This window comes from Sipha flava, unplaced genomic scaffold (assembly GCF_003268045.1).
Source record: "Sipha flava isolate LNK unplaced genomic scaffold, YSA_version1 203_pilon_pilon, whole genome shotgun sequence".
Classification (NCBI taxonomy): Eukaryota; Metazoa; Arthropoda; class Insecta; order Hemiptera; family Aphididae; genus Sipha; species Sipha flava.
In genome coordinates this window covers 281,127-297,080 of record NW_020272799.1, presented here as the reverse complement: position 1 = coordinate 297,080, position 15,954 = coordinate 281,127, and the positions used below count along the sequence as shown (strand labels likewise).

Below are 15,954 nucleotides of genomic sequence, written 5' to 3'. Positions count from 1 at the left end.
TCTATACGCCTTGCTACAGTTACCCCTGATAAACTCAATTTGGAAAAAAGTTGTTTTTGTGCTGGACATAAAATTCCAGAAGCGGCCTCCATACACTCTTTTATAAACTCGCCATCAGTGAACGGCTTCAATTTAGCTGCAATTTTTTGTGCTATGATATAACTAGCTTTGACACTGGCTTCTGAGTCTTTATGACATTTTTTTGTACTTGAAGATTGACCTTGTATATTTTTCATTAACAATGCAAGTTTGTCAATTCGAAGTTGTCCTTGTATCATATCATATTTTGCTGCATGTTTGGTGCTATAATTTCGTTTTAAATTGTACTCTATTATCGCTGCAATCGATTCTTGACAAATCAAACATATTGCCTTTTCTTTAATTTGAATAAAAAAATAGGTATTGGACCATTTTTCTTGAAAAACGCGACTTTCATCCGAGATTTTACGTTTTTTACTCACCGACATATTTTACAAATATTACACATAAACGAGAATATTGTGCTCGTTCCACAATCGATTACGAACTAACAGACAATAATAATTATATCTTGGTAGGTAATTCAATTTATCTTATCGCATATTTCCGATAGCGATAGCTTAACTGTTATAATATTATTGAACTAGAAAATGTACATGCTAAATTTAAAACGTGATCGCGGGCCGCACATTAAGACAGGGCGTGCCGCAAGCGGCACGCGGCCGCGGGTTGAAGACCCCTGCACTAGATAGTTAGTAAAATAAACAACTTATTCAATCAACACCGTTTATTGTGAGTAGAAGTAAAACTTTCGAGTTAATTAGTAAAATTGTATACATTGATCTATCAACAAGAACGACCGTCGATTGGAATCATTTTTTGTTTTGATTTCTTCACACACACAATTTATTTGTATATTGACATTTGTGATAATGGATTAAAGTGTTATGACGCTTAGGTTGTAATACCAGATAGGTGATTTAAAACTATAACGACTCCCTGATTCGTATGTTTAATTTAACTTTATAATGCAATAGTTGGGTAAGTATAAATGCACTGAAACTGTGACATCATAAAATACAATATAATATAACTGCTATAGTTGCTAAGGCGAAACCAGCACAAAATAAACATAATATTGAGTAATATACTTTTTATTTAACTTTTAATATATTGAGTGGGCGTATATAAGGAGGGAATGTGGAGGTCAGATTCCCCTAGGCCTTTTTTTAAATGTTATAAGATAAAGTTTTTAGTGTGATGGCAGTAGAAACGTAGAAAAAAAAATGATAAAATAAAAATAATAATTTGTTTGCAAATGATCCAAACCCCCATACAAAATTTATGTAGACGCCAATGAAGAGGACCATTAATGACTGGCAATATAATATTTAAAAATATTTTTGTAAAATAAAATATATTGTATATTAATATGTTATATTGTATATTAATATTTATACGTATAAATTGTAAATTATGTTTTTATTAAAAATGTACTTTGAAATAAAATGTTCGAAATTAAAAATTAAACAATACTACATTTCCACTAAACGTCTTAGCTAGAATATATGGACGTATATATGGACATTTTTCGGGACATCGGGACGTGAAGTCCAAAACCGGTAACAATCTCAGTTTTTCGGGACGTATGGCAACCCTATTAACAATGTAACTTGATTTAGGTTTTGGTAATTGAACAGTATGTATCACTCATCTAGCACTCATCGGCTTTAGACTTAAAAAATAATTTGACGTTATTGGCAGTAGCAGTTTGATTAAACTTTAAATACATAAAATATGCGTTAGAACTATAACAGAATATTTTTTTTGTTAGGAGATGTACATTTCAATGTAATAACGAATTTATTTTTTTCAAAAACAAAAGAGTAAAACAAGTAATAATAACAAAAAAAACAAAATTAATTTTTTTTAGAAAATTGGAACCCTTAAAAAATTAATTGAATAACCTTAACCGAAATCGGAAAACTCAATAGCTTTCAGTCCCTAGTGCTGACCATTAATTTAACCTAGTTCTACCCTTAAATTCCTTTAATAATTACTTAAACTTATAGCGTAGCCAGGGGCGTACTCAAAGGGGGGGGGTCGTGGTGTTTAATACCCCAATTACCTTACTAACCTATATAGTCTTGTGCGTTCGTGTTTATATATAATATAATTTACAAGAGAAAAATTCTAAAAAAAAAATTTTTAATAAAGGAAAAAATAAACAAAACTTAATTTTGTTTATTAAAAAAAATTTTTCATTTTTGTAATTTATTTTCTGTAGAGTACATTACCATGGTCATATTTAATATTTTTAAAAAGGATGTGACAGTCCCAGTGATAAGAAACAAAATGATTAACTCCCTCCCCACATTTGGAAATTCCTGAGTACGCCTCTGAGCGTAGCCTAAGAGGTTTTAGAGTTTTTAGACTTCGGAGTATATGAATAACTTAGAGTTACCTAAGGCATCTTATACTTTATCTTTTGGTAAATAAAATACATAAAAAAAATATTCTATACTCCGATCAAAAAAAGCGATATTGTCAAATAATACTTATTAGTAATTTATAAATTGTATATTATGATTATTATAAGTGCAATTTCAACGTTAGCAATATGCTCATGCGTTTAGAAAATATACATAACACCAGAATTGGGCAAAAATAAATCAAAATAAAGAATAAAAAATAAAAGCATGAATAACTAATTTATTTATGAATAAAGAATAATTTTTTATTCTGAATAATTGTGGTATACTAAATAAATGTATTCGTCAAAATCATGAATAATATTGAATGTAAAAGTATATTTAATTTATTTTTGTCAATTATTATATGTATTAATATGTATTACCTTTATATATATTATTTAAGTCTAAATAATAAGTCTATTATTATTATACATCGTTATTTAGGATTTAAATTTATTATTTATATGGTTATAGGAAATAACGAATATCTGAATATGAATAAAATATAGTAAATAAAAATCTCCGAATAATGAATAATAATACAAATTAAAATAATGAATAAAATTAAAAATCAATAATAAAATGAAGAATAAATCGATGAAAAATAATTTTTTATTCAAATAATCAATCGAATAATATTTTATTCGACTAACGCCCAACTCTGCATAACACCATAGTCCTCAGTTTTCTATTTTTCATAATTTGTTATTAAAACATGGAATATAATTATATATGTCATTTATATGACATATATAATCTATAGAATCTAATAAACGAAGTTACAGGTTCTAAATTAAGGTTTAATGATGACATTGTGAAACTAAAAAATAATGATTGTGAAGTAAATGTGAAAAATAATCCAATAACTGCATCTAATATGTTTAATAATTTTTTTATAAATATCGTTCAGAACAATATAAAAAAAACAATCAATTCAGTAAATAGTCATGTTCCTTATAATGTTTCTTTTAATGATGTGTTTCAAAAAAAAATCGAATCGTCTGACATACTTAATATTATTAATAGCTTTAAAGACGATACAGCAAGTGGTTTGGATAAAGTGTCCGTAAAAATGTTAAAATGTATTAGTAAATTGGTAGTGGATCCTCTTGTTTATATATATAACTTAAGTATTGAACAAAGTATTTTTCCTGATGCCTTAAAAGTAGCTGATGTTAAACCTTTGTTTAAAAAATGGTGATAAATCGAATATGAGCAACTATAGGCCAATATCCATGTTGAGCAATTTTTCTAAGATATTTGAAAAAATTATCAAAGCCAGACTGATTGAGTTCTTAGAAAAAAATAACTTATTATCAAAAAACCAGTATGGCTTTAGACCTGGGTTAAGTACTGAGAATGCTCTCTATAAAGTCACTCAATTTTTATACAGTAATCTAGATAATAGCAATAAAACATTAGCAATATTTTTAGACATAGCCAAGGCTTTTGATACAGTGAATCATCAAATCTTATTAAACATACTACCTAGCTTTGGAATTAATAATTCGAGCCTAAACTGGTTTAAAAGCTATTTGCATAATAGAAAACAGTCAGTGAAAATTAATGAAGTAAATGGTAACACATATGGAATTAAAAATGGTGTACCTCAAGGTAGTGTTCTTGGACCCATTCTATTTATAATATATATTAACGAAATTTGTTATATTAATTTTGATGGGTCGATAGTTACTTATGCTGATGACACTTGTCTTCTGTTCTCACACAAAACATGGAATGGGGTATATGAGAAAGCCTGCAGAGGTTTCTATCAGATAATAAACTTTTTAAACAATAGAAATCTATCTCTAACTGTTGATAAAACTGTGTTTATGCCATTTTCAATTAATAAAACAGATTGTAACTTCAATACTATAGCAGTACATGGCTGCGTCAATAATAAAATATGTAATCAGGAAAACTGCAAAATAATTAAAATAGTTGGAAAAATTCGATATTTGGGTGTTATATTTGATAACAACTTAAAATGGAATTTTCATATTAATAATTTATTAGGAAAGCTACGTTTTATTACATTTAAATTGATCAAACTCAAAAGCTTGGTACCTAAACAAACAATGAAAATAGTATATTTTGCATTATATCAATCAAATTTCCAATATGGTCTACTGGTATGGGGTGGCCTTCGGGATAACATATTAAATGCACTAGTAGTTAATCAAAATAATATAGTCAGAATTTGCCTAAATAAATTCACTATAGAAGGATCTACGAAAGTTAACTATAGAGAACTTGGTGTTTTGCCAATAAGGTTATTGTATAAAAAAATTGCTATTATGTACTTGGTTAAGAAATTTAACTTAGATAAATTTCATAAAGAATTAAGCAATAAAAGAGAATTGAGGAAATTTGACTTGACTGTTAATTATACAAATAAATCTTTTGGTCAATGTTTTATAGATTATCTTGGACCAACGTTTTTCAATTCTATGCCTTTTGAATTTAAAAAAAAAATACTTGGGGATGAAAGGATTAATATTAAAGGCTTGGTATATAAATATCTATTTCTTGAGTTAAATAATGAGTTGCTATAATTTTATTTTATATCTAAGCTTTATAATTTTAATCTATGAGATTTTATTTGTGTATCTTAGACTAATACGTTTATTTTATTTTATTTTATATCTCTTTCTTTATCATGTACATTGTATCTTGTAAATTCTATAATATTATAAAAATTGCATCATATTATATTATATAACAACTCTCTTTCTCCAACACAAGCTTTGCTTAAAGGAGAAAGATAATCGAAAATGTTAATCAATAATTATGTATGTATTTTTGTCTTTTTCGATTAATAATAATAAAAAAAAAAAAAAAAAATATATAATATACTTTTATATGCCATTTCAGTTTTAAATATCAGTTATCACAAGACCAGTAATCACCATATTACAAAAGTTTACTTGTTTTCTTTCTCTGAATATGTCTGATATTTTCCACTACCACACCTAACCTAACCTAACCCGAAATGGTGTATGGATGTCGTCCAAACGTCATTACAACTGTGGTTACCTGATCAATAGTTGCCTGTCGTCGTTTAAGTTGGGTTTATAAGATATTTGTCCGATTTGATGTGAATTATGTTGATCATTGTACTAAGCCGAACCGGTCAACAGATTATTTTCCCTTCCCATAAAATTTCTTGTTCTTATTTCTCGTGTCAAAATAACCACTGTTCAGTTATCATTGTCTTACATATTCTAAATTATCTAAATTATTATATTTGAATCGATTATAGCAGAAACGTCACGAGTCACATATTTAATGAAATTGAGATATCAGTAAAATATGTGATTCGTGACGTTTTTACAATCTTCGATTTATTTAGATGCCTATTTTCACATATTTAAGGGGCAAGGTCATTAAATTACTAATTCCCATAAAAATAGGGTATTCAAAAATTGACATTTTTTTTCAAGTTAATTGAAGTTCATTGAGTGTTCCTTTAATACTAAATATTTTATGAGTTTTAAGTGAATATTTTATGTTTTTACGATTTTCATTTTTTGAGTTGCGCAGAGAAAAATAATATTGATTTTGTGGAAAAATTGTTTTATCATTTTCGTTGTATAAAACGAATATTGTAGGAATTAAATACGATTTCTTAATTAATATTTTAATTATCACAACGAATATTTCATACGTACGGGTTTTATTATTTATCTAGTTTATTAACAATGTTACTTTATAATACTATTGAATTTACATTTGTAATAAAAAATCCAATCCCTAAGATGTGAATATTTTTAATTTAATACATGACAATTCGATATACAAATATAAAATAATACATATAAACAATCAGCAATAAGCATTAAGTGTAATTATTAATTAGTAATGTGAACAATTCATAATGATAAGTAGTAGGTATTTAAAACATAATATACATTTTAAGATTTAAACAAAACTAATAACACGATTTTGTTTAGGTGATTCGGCGTATTACCTATTTGATTATGTATTGGAATATTTTAAATAAAGTTTGTTGTATATTTTACGATAAAGTATAAATATGATGATTATTCGAGACTTTTATAATATACCTGTTTCAACAGCGACTACAAGTGAAAAGTGTATCAATCACAGACTTACACGGTTGATTTAATAATTACTATATTAATGCAATTAGTTCAGCATTATTTTTCATCTATTTGAAAATATCATATATATATAACGTAATTAATACTTGAATATAATCGATTAAGAGAGGTGATAAGTGCTAATGATACACAGTACGATCGTGACACTTGAATCATCGCACTTGCCACAGCTGGTTTTTTTTATTGATCGATAGTTATTAATTTCTGGTTATTACATATGAGATTTAAAGAAACTTTGTTGATTATTACGATAATTTAAATATTTACAAGCCGATAAAATATATTTCAATGTATGTGAGGGTACACGACCAAAGCGCAATAAGCAATAGGCTGCGATAAATGTTTTACACCGGTGTAAACACATTCCGAATCAGTGTACATTACGTTTGTTGCAGTACGAAGGGATGCATAATTAGAACGTTGTCTATAGCACGAAAATTGGTCACGGAGTATAGTTTGGATGTAATTAAGCAAACACACGCGCACCCATGTGAAACGAATCCGACCGTGTCGTTTCAAAACATCGTGTTGTCGGCAATCGACGTTGAACGATTATGGGATCAAAAAAAATTACCATTGAAATCAATGAGAAATATTGCATCGTTACATTTAATAAAAATACGTGTATTATAATGCGTGTTTAAGTGTATGCATATGTGTGTACGTGTATAGTTGTTTGAGGTATTTAAATATTTTAAACTCGACGATTTGAATGAAAAACATGTGTGTAAATCGCTTATCGAATGCTATTATAAGATCAACATTTTTTTAATCGTGTTTATTTAAAAAAAGAATGGCATTGAAAAATATTTCCGAAGAGGCCGTAAAGTTAAATATAGCTCATGGCTACGATAAATTTAAATCCGGTCCCAATGCATGTAGGTACATAAATTATGAACATATTGAGTAATGTTAATGATTTGTATGGTATTTAAAACATTTCGTTTCTTTGCAGCATATATATTACTTATCTGAGTACATTACATTATTGTACCTATTGCACACGTGACACATATACATCTTGTGAGTTATCACTTATTATTATTATTTTTTTTTGAGTATGGCATAGTGTATTATTATAACAAAAATGGAGTTTTGCAATATTAACAAAAGGATTTACCGTAAAAACATATTAATGTAAAAGAGAAAGAAAAATAATGAGTACAGATATAATTTTTAAATAAATTCATTAGATATTATCCATTATATTGTAAAATGAAATGAAAATGTAATCAGATAATGTTCGAAACTGAAAAAATATTTTATTTACCTTTTAGTACAATATATACACTATAGTGTACTTGAGAGTAATGTTAATGTGTCTTTTATTGCGTTTTTATGCCATGAATTTTGCTCATTTTTCTAAAAAAAAAAAAGTATTGGACTCATATTTTTAATTACCTACTGCTTTTATTGTTTACTCAAGTAACAAAATAAATGTGTGCCACATAAAGGATTTCAAGTGCAAATAAAATATTTATAAACAAAAAATATTTTGTAAAATAAAATTTGACACAAGTTAATATAATATACCCGTTAGAGTAATCAAAACAATATTATAATAACTCAAAAGTATTATTTTAAAGTAGAGAGTTTGTTGAATAAGAATTTATGTATTAACAGCGAAAAAAAATAAGATTAATAAAGGATAAGCTTGAAAAATCTGGACAAATTATGTTCCGTATTACCTTTTTCGAGTCCGCGGAAAGTATGGTTTTCCCACTTTAGAACTGAAAAAAGTTTCATAGCATTATATTAATTTATTTAAAACAGGAAATCACTTGTAATTCAGATCATTCGATAGTTAATATTATGTTTAATGGACAGGTATAACACATTTTTTTTTAACTTAATACATTTACTTATTTTTGTACTGAAAAATCAAGGCTTTGTACCCGAATAATTTTTTTGGGTTTCGGGTTTTGGGTGTTGAATATATTCGGGTGTTCAAACACCGCAATATAACATTTAAACAAACATTTGGGTATAAATAATTGTTATTATTCGGGTTAATATTGGTTAATACGGATATTAAGTAGTCAAGGAAAAATATTATTTTTCATTGGTAGAGGGCGGTGGAGAGGCTAAGTTTCTCTCCACTAATGAAATATTTATATTTTTTGTTACCTGCCTATGTAATAAAATATCAATTTCTTATACAACTGTGCAACAGTTTTTTAGACTAAACTATCATTATGTTAATTTCAAGCAATGGTGTAACTACGATTTATTTTCGGGGAAGAGGGGGTTGTTTTATATGTGTATGAAGCTTATACATTATAATATCTATTCAAATTAAAATACTAACACTATGTCCTACTCCTTGTTAGTGCGGGCATATCTTATGCGACAAAAAACAAAACTATTTTGTATTCTGCGTTTGTGTTTCTGGCATAGGTGGAAATCGGGGGGGGGGGTCTTGAGGGAACTAAGACCCCCCAGAAATATAAAGTACAGGTCTTAGCCTCCCTAGTTCTAAAAATTGTTAAGAGACTAAAAATACAATAATTATTATAATTGAAAAATGCATTTTTAATAACCGAATTAAAAAAATATATTCTGTGATAAAAATTAAATCAAATTCATAAAATTTTACAAACTTCTTGTCATGACTTGGAACGATCGCAATTAATGTAATATTAATAATATGTAATAATACCCGAATATATTGTTTAATTAAATTAAATAATAATTTCTGTTTAGAATACTTGCTCCAAAAATGTTTAAGATAAGGCACCTTTGTTTTTTTTGTTTAAATTGTTGATTAAAAATGTCAAATTGTCAAACTTCGTGAATTGCCTTGTTGAAATAAATAATTGCGCACAGTGGTTTCTATAGGTGTAATAAGCAAATAATTTTCAGCCCCCCCACAAATTCACCAAATTTCTGCTTATGGTTTGTGATGCGTGCTCACACTAAAAACGCACTAGCTAGAACATAGCGTAATACAAAAATAATAATAATTTGTACTTACAAATGTTACAATGAAATTATTACACCAACAAAAATTGACAATTCACGCCATAGACATATGTACTTCACGCCATACACTGAACAAATACGAATAATGCGAACAACAATTTAGGTAATCATACGCGAGACATAAATTCTATTTCAGACTTACAGTATTGCAATAAATAACGACTTGGTGGTTCGTAGAAAACCTATTACTTATTAAATTATAATAATACGACGTATATCCGCTTGAGATAATTTTAAAAATAGTATCCCAGTTGTATACACTTGTACATTCAACATACCATACCATTCATGCACACCTGTCAATATGATATATTGCTGTTGTCTTTATTTAGATAAATTAAAATTAATAAAAAATTTTATATATTATTTGTGAATAATATTTGTGAAAATTTGTGAAAATTATTTCTGTGAATAATAATTTTACTATTAAACAACTAATGACAAAATTGAAATAACCACAAAAAATACATACAATATGATATGTCACATAAAGATTGTAAAATAAAAATTATTCGGGTTTCGGGTTAAAACCAATATTTTATTCGGGTTTTGAATAATTCGGATGTTTTAAAAAAAAATCATTCGGGTTATATGGGTTTTGGGTGTTTGATTTTTTTAAGGGGTGCAAAGGCCTGTGAAAAATATTAGTCTGAAAAATATTTTAAAAAATTATATAATTATAAGACCCTGTGTGGGAAATAAGGAAAAAGAAAAATTACATATTTTCATCAATTTTGATTATTTTTAAACTTTACTAAAAAAAAAAAAAAAAAAAAATGGTTGGAATGGAGAAACATTAGGTTTGTTTCATATTTTTGACTCCTCTCACTATTTTTTTCCTCAATAAGCACGTTACCACAAGTTCCATTTGATTCAAGGGTTGCATAACAAATACACATATATCAGTATTTGTTTAAAAAAATTTTTTATTAAAATTTTACATAAAATACAAAATATATTTTGGACAGTACACATCCATCCTGATAAAAAAAGTGTTACAATAATAGCAAAATAATTCTGACAATGTCTTATTCGTTATACACAAGTCATGTATATATCACCAATCTGTAGAATGATGTACACATTAAAAGTTTTTTGGTAAGTTTTGTTCTAGATATAAAATATAATAAGAAATGAGGTTTTTATACACTGTACATAATATTGTCTATTTTAATAAATAATAATAGTTAAACACAATAATCACAAGACTATAATGTTGAATTATAAAATAATAAGTTATACACTTTTTGTTAAGAATAAGTATACAATATAATATTATGGTAACGATGAAATTGTTGCCATAGTTTGATTTTTTAATATTTTTATTGAGCAAATAGGTGTGCGCACATAGAAAATAATTGGAAATATATCCTCCTAAGTATAAATAGGCGTATCAGTAATGAGAAAAGAAAAATCTAAGTAATAAATGCCCTACTTATTTTAAAGTTTGTCTGTAGAAAAAAAAAAAAAAACGACCACTCATTCATACCGTAATGTATAGTATGTACATAAATTATACTATAACGGTGATCGACGTCGAACCATGGTCGTGATTGAAGTCAAAATTCATACTATTAAGATACGAACGGACAAGTCTGTTTAATCAAATGACATAAAATGTTCGGCTTTAATTTTGGTTCCCGAACGTGACTCTAACTATACGTATTTTATAAAAATCTATAGCGACGCGCACGAAACAAAAAATAACCGTGTCTATAGGTCGATTTAATTTAAATCGATCGTTTTAATTTTCCAAACGAAATAGTAGAAGAATTTGCGTACTACCGTACGTCATCACGACGTAGGTTTCTTGGTACAGCGTCACCGGGTGTAAAACATAATCGGTTCTAAACTAAATCGAGATTGAAATCGTTTATATATTATAATACTGCGCTCTTAAACAAGTTAAAAGTATACAATACGTACGGTATTATATACTCGTATACATCTAAACATATACGTTTACGATACATTATAAATAATTATGTTTGATTATTTTCGTTGATATCTTATATTAAATAAAAAAAAGAAGAAAAAAAACGTCTTCGTCTATAAAATCCGTATCACAGTCCAGTTTGAGAGAATTTAATTTTTTTTTTTTTTAATTTAATTTTTTTCCTTTTCCTTTCCGCGGCGTCTTCGAATCCCGTACGTCGAGATCCGTACGTTATCACGACGCCGGCGCAAGTGTATCGCCGTAAGCCTTCGTCTCAGAGAGGGGAAGGGCGTTGTTAATTTGTTTATGTTGTTGTTGTTGTTGTTTTTCCCTCAGATTCCCGAACACACGTAATCGTCACGCGCATGCCCGCCCGGAGGAAAACACGGAGATGAACACGAGGACGAGAACGACGATCGACTGAAGGGGGTGGGATTCGGAGGGGTCGAACCGACGAATCGCGGTGTTCCGGTCGACGGCGACTCCTCACGGCAGCAGCTGTTGGGCGTCCACGTCCGTCTCCTGGACCGCGTGGCTTATCCGGTGGTACGAGTCGCGGACGATGAGCAGCCTGTGCTGGCCATTCACCAGTATGCTGCTGCCGCGGCGCAGTATCGTCTGCCGGCCACGTTCGATGTTCTCGCGTGTGAACACGATCTGGTGGTACGTCTTCACGAACACCGCGACTAGCATCAGCGCGCCGCAAAGCACCAGACCGTACGTGAACAGCGGCACGGCCGTGTCCACGAACGTAGTGGCCAAGTATATCCACCGGTGTATGTTGTCCGGCAAGTCACCCACGCCCTGCGCAAACGAAGTACACGTAAATATATTACATGTCGTGGCAGCACCAGCAATGCGGCACACGGTTTGAGGGATGCGCGGTACAAGGTTATTTGATTCCGGTAGAAAAATCACTATCACTAATTACCACCCTCCTCCTTATAATTCCTACGATCACCGACACTATGGTAACATCCTACTGTCGATTCAATACGAACGCACGCGGAGAACTATTTGTTTCAAGATTCTCGAATGGCTCCCGCCCAGGTCCGGCTCAAGTGTTTAAATAAACATAGGCGAAATTAAGTTTTTACCGCCCCTTACGTGTAAATATTTTATTAAATATTTTTTTTTATACATAAAAATTGTCCAGGAAAAATGCCGCTCTAGGCGTGAGCCTATGTCGCCTACCCCTAGAGCCGGGCCTGCTCCTACCCGTTTTTTTTTTCTAGACTTTCGAACCGCACCCAGTTTCCCGAAGCTTCGATTGCTGATGAGTTGCAAAGGGACCCGAATCGGACGGTCGCGGTTTTTGTCCACAGCAGAGCAGGACCGAGATCGTGCGGCCCGTCGGGTTTTCAGCTCCAATCGCGCGCGCCCATCTCGATCGGGCCAGTCATAATTACCTCTTCCAGCCACATGATTGGGAACGTGATGCTCCTGAAGTTCGACGTCGGATAAATGCTTGACTGTTCGACTTTCAAGTTGAGCTGCACTTTGACGCGAGCTTCCAAAGGCACTCCCAATCTCTGCAAAACAACGACGTTGAGTGACGGATATTGCGTAGACTCAATCGAGTTTAAGAATATGAGCCGACTTCTGGCGATAAGCACACACGGAATACGCGACAAGCAATTAGATAGACCGATGGAGAACTATAGTTAAGTACGTGTTGGAGCAAAAAATTAACTAGAAGTAGGAAAAGGGTACATGCAGAAAATAACCTATGTCCTGTACGTAGAACATCGTCCATATCACGCGCTTTTTATTTTTTTATTGCAAGTTTTTAGTTTGAACACGCTCTCATTACCATACCTTGATGGTTTCTATAAGTCTATAACAGCTAATACGTTGTTTATTTCATATTTAATTTTGTACGCTTCGATCGCCGCTAATCGCCTCATCTACTATTAATGTTATTAAAAACGCGAGCGCGTATAGCACGGAGTAGTTTTAATTTTTACATTGATTATATGCGTGTGTGTAACCAATAATGTATAAGTATTTTTAACCCATTGCTTGTTGTATATGGGTGTCTATGTTTGTACAAAATTATCTACCGAATAATATTTATGGTTTCGCAACGCTAAGCGATGACAATAAAATAAAACCTTGTGATATATGTGAAAGCGATAAATGCTTGAAAATAAGACAAACTTGATTTTTGTATCTTCGACCTACGTAGTTGTGACATGCTAACTATTTTTTACACATTATTTTATACAAACAAAAATACGTTTTAAATTATGTTTTACTATTATTTGCGTGCATTTGTGTGTGATCATTGAAAAATATACTACTTGCTTAATATTAGTAACTGTACTAGAGAGATAATTGAATTCAGCATGGTCAAGATTCCCTCAACCAAGGAAGGTGAGTAGGATAACATGAACTATAGAAACGGTAAATAGGTCATACTCTTGAGAAATAATCATGGTATAAAGTGATCGTAATAACAACGGAAACACGTAATAAACAACATATAAAAAATATTTTCTCTAAAAGTTTATCGCGAATCTAACATTAGTAAAGTAATATGTATTATATTCTAATAAAAGATTATTTGTCATTTCAAATCGAATATACTACAAAATATAATATTTAAGGCAGTTATTTTCACTGTTAGCTCATAGAAATGTAGCTTTAGTAATTTAAAAAAAAATTTATCAAAAAATTCGTATAAATTCGCTATTTAAATGCTTTAATAAACTTAATGATTATCGTAGTTATTTCAAAAAATATATATATATTAATATCGAATACTCACGGGTTGAATTTTAAAAAAGGTTTCATGTTTTTCTTGGTCCGGTGAAAGACCTTCCACATCATCTAAAAGTCGCGGATCGGCGTTGTAGAAATGAGGAAAAGATAAGTAAACCGGAGCATCTGAAAACATAAACGGTCACATTAATTTTACACGTCAGGTACATATTTTATTAATTATACGAGTACAACATCGTTTGTAGGCTATCATATATTTGATGAAAAGTACTAAGCGTAGACTTCGATCCACATTGGATCAATGTTATCTTATGCATTTGGTTTTACTCACTAAATTGACAAGGCCCGATGTATTGCAGTCCTTTGATAGTGCAATTCGTGTTATCTTCGCAGAAACACGAGTTTTCGGGGTTTTTGTCTACCGTCTCTAGTAGGTTGTCATCAGGCGTGTAATAGCCCGCCTTAACGCCGTCTTTGATGATTTCTTTCCGATACCTCAGCGCCCACACTCGGCACAAGTCTTTGTCATACACGTGCACCAGATCAGACTTTGTCAGTTCTCGTGGCGGGAAAAACGAACCTGGAATAGGAAAAATCAAGGTTCAAACGGGTCCGTAGACTTCCGCGTATACGCACATCGACATTTTTGTCAAAATTAAAATTTACTACTGAAAATAAAGTATTGAATATTGTGGTAAGGAAAAATAAAAAATAAAAAACACATGTGGTTTTACAGATTTCATACAATACACATTGCAGTCAATAGTTTAAAAAGTTTTCAGGACGTATGCGGTATCGACTCTTCGAGGAGCTTATATTCACAGGCTGTATTTATATATTTCAATAAATTATACAAAACGATACATAAAATGAGATCATATAATATTGCTAATTCCCATATATCAAGCGGGTCCGTCAATCTATAAGCTAAGTTTAAAAATCTAACTAATGGTCTTCGCCCGCATTGAAACAACATAGATCGAAAGTGCAATGCTTATTATGCTCTGTACAACTAAATGGGGTCAAGTGGCATTCATAGCGGCCGAAGGATAATAAAAAAGCAAATATTTTTAAGGATTCATGATATTATATGCTGGCAGCTGTAAAATCAGACAAAAACGAACGTTCTATATTCATCCCAGTTTTAGTTCTAAGGGTGCAAATATAGTTGATTTTATGAAAAATTGACAAAACATTCAAACAAGATAGAGATAAATTACTCTATCAAATACGAAAATGTTCAACATACCCATTAGATATGATGTATAAAATATGATAACACGTGGATACTAATTGACGATATTGCCACTTTTACCGAACGTTAATGGCCTAGAAATAGTCAAAACGCATTTTTATTATTCTATTGGAAAATATAAATCATTTTTAAAGACTTTTTATTATAAAAATCGTTATACCACCAAAAAAACTAAATATTATGTAAACTAAATATTATATAGAATAAGTTAAAAAAGGATGAATTATCATAACAGCTATAACCTGATATATTATTATAAGCTTGGATAATATTTGTACCAAAGAATTTTAAGTCACGTTTTTTTTCGTATGTATTATATATATAATTTACGTGATATAATTTACTATAGGCAATACAATATGAAAAGAAGCAATTATTAGTTGGTGTTTTTTATTGAATTTGAATTTGTTAACTTACAAATTAATTCGATTGCTATGATCTATATAAATTAGTTATTGAAAAATTATATGTAACAAAAAA

The 15,954-nt window shown here is 30.1% G+C and overlaps 1 protein-coding gene and 1 long non-coding RNA gene across 4 annotated transcripts in view; both read right to left on the bottom strand.

Moving 5' to 3' along the window:
- LOC112682455 overlaps nt 1-9,621 on the bottom strand; it is a 20,949-nt gene extending 11,328 nt beyond the window's left edge. The window contains exons 1-2 of the long non-coding RNA XR_003148517.1: nt 9,552-9,621; nt 8,266-8,307 (exon numbers count right to left, since the gene is read on the bottom strand). This is a non-coding gene — a long non-coding RNA (uncharacterized LOC112682455). The remainder of the gene's footprint in view (nt 1-8,265; nt 8,308-9,551) is intronic.
- A 1,395-nt stretch (nt 9,622-11,016) lies between these two features.
- Nucleotides 11,017-15,954, bottom strand: part of LOC112682417 (scavenger receptor class B member 1) — a 49,365-nt gene continuing 44,427 nt past the window's right edge. For all 3 annotated transcript variants that reach the window (XM_025553015.1, XM_025553014.1, XM_025553016.1), the window contains exons 8-11: nt 14,551-14,799; nt 14,266-14,384; nt 12,905-13,027; nt 11,017-12,299 (exon numbers count right to left, since the gene is read on the bottom strand). In XM_025553015.1, the coding sequence (XP_025408800.1) occupies nt 11,982-12,299; nt 12,905-13,027; nt 14,266-14,384; nt 14,551-14,799 (809 nt within the window). In that variant the 3' untranslated portion in view covers nt 11,017-11,981. The remainder of the gene's footprint in view (nt 12,300-12,904; nt 13,028-14,265; nt 14,385-14,550; nt 14,800-15,954) is intronic.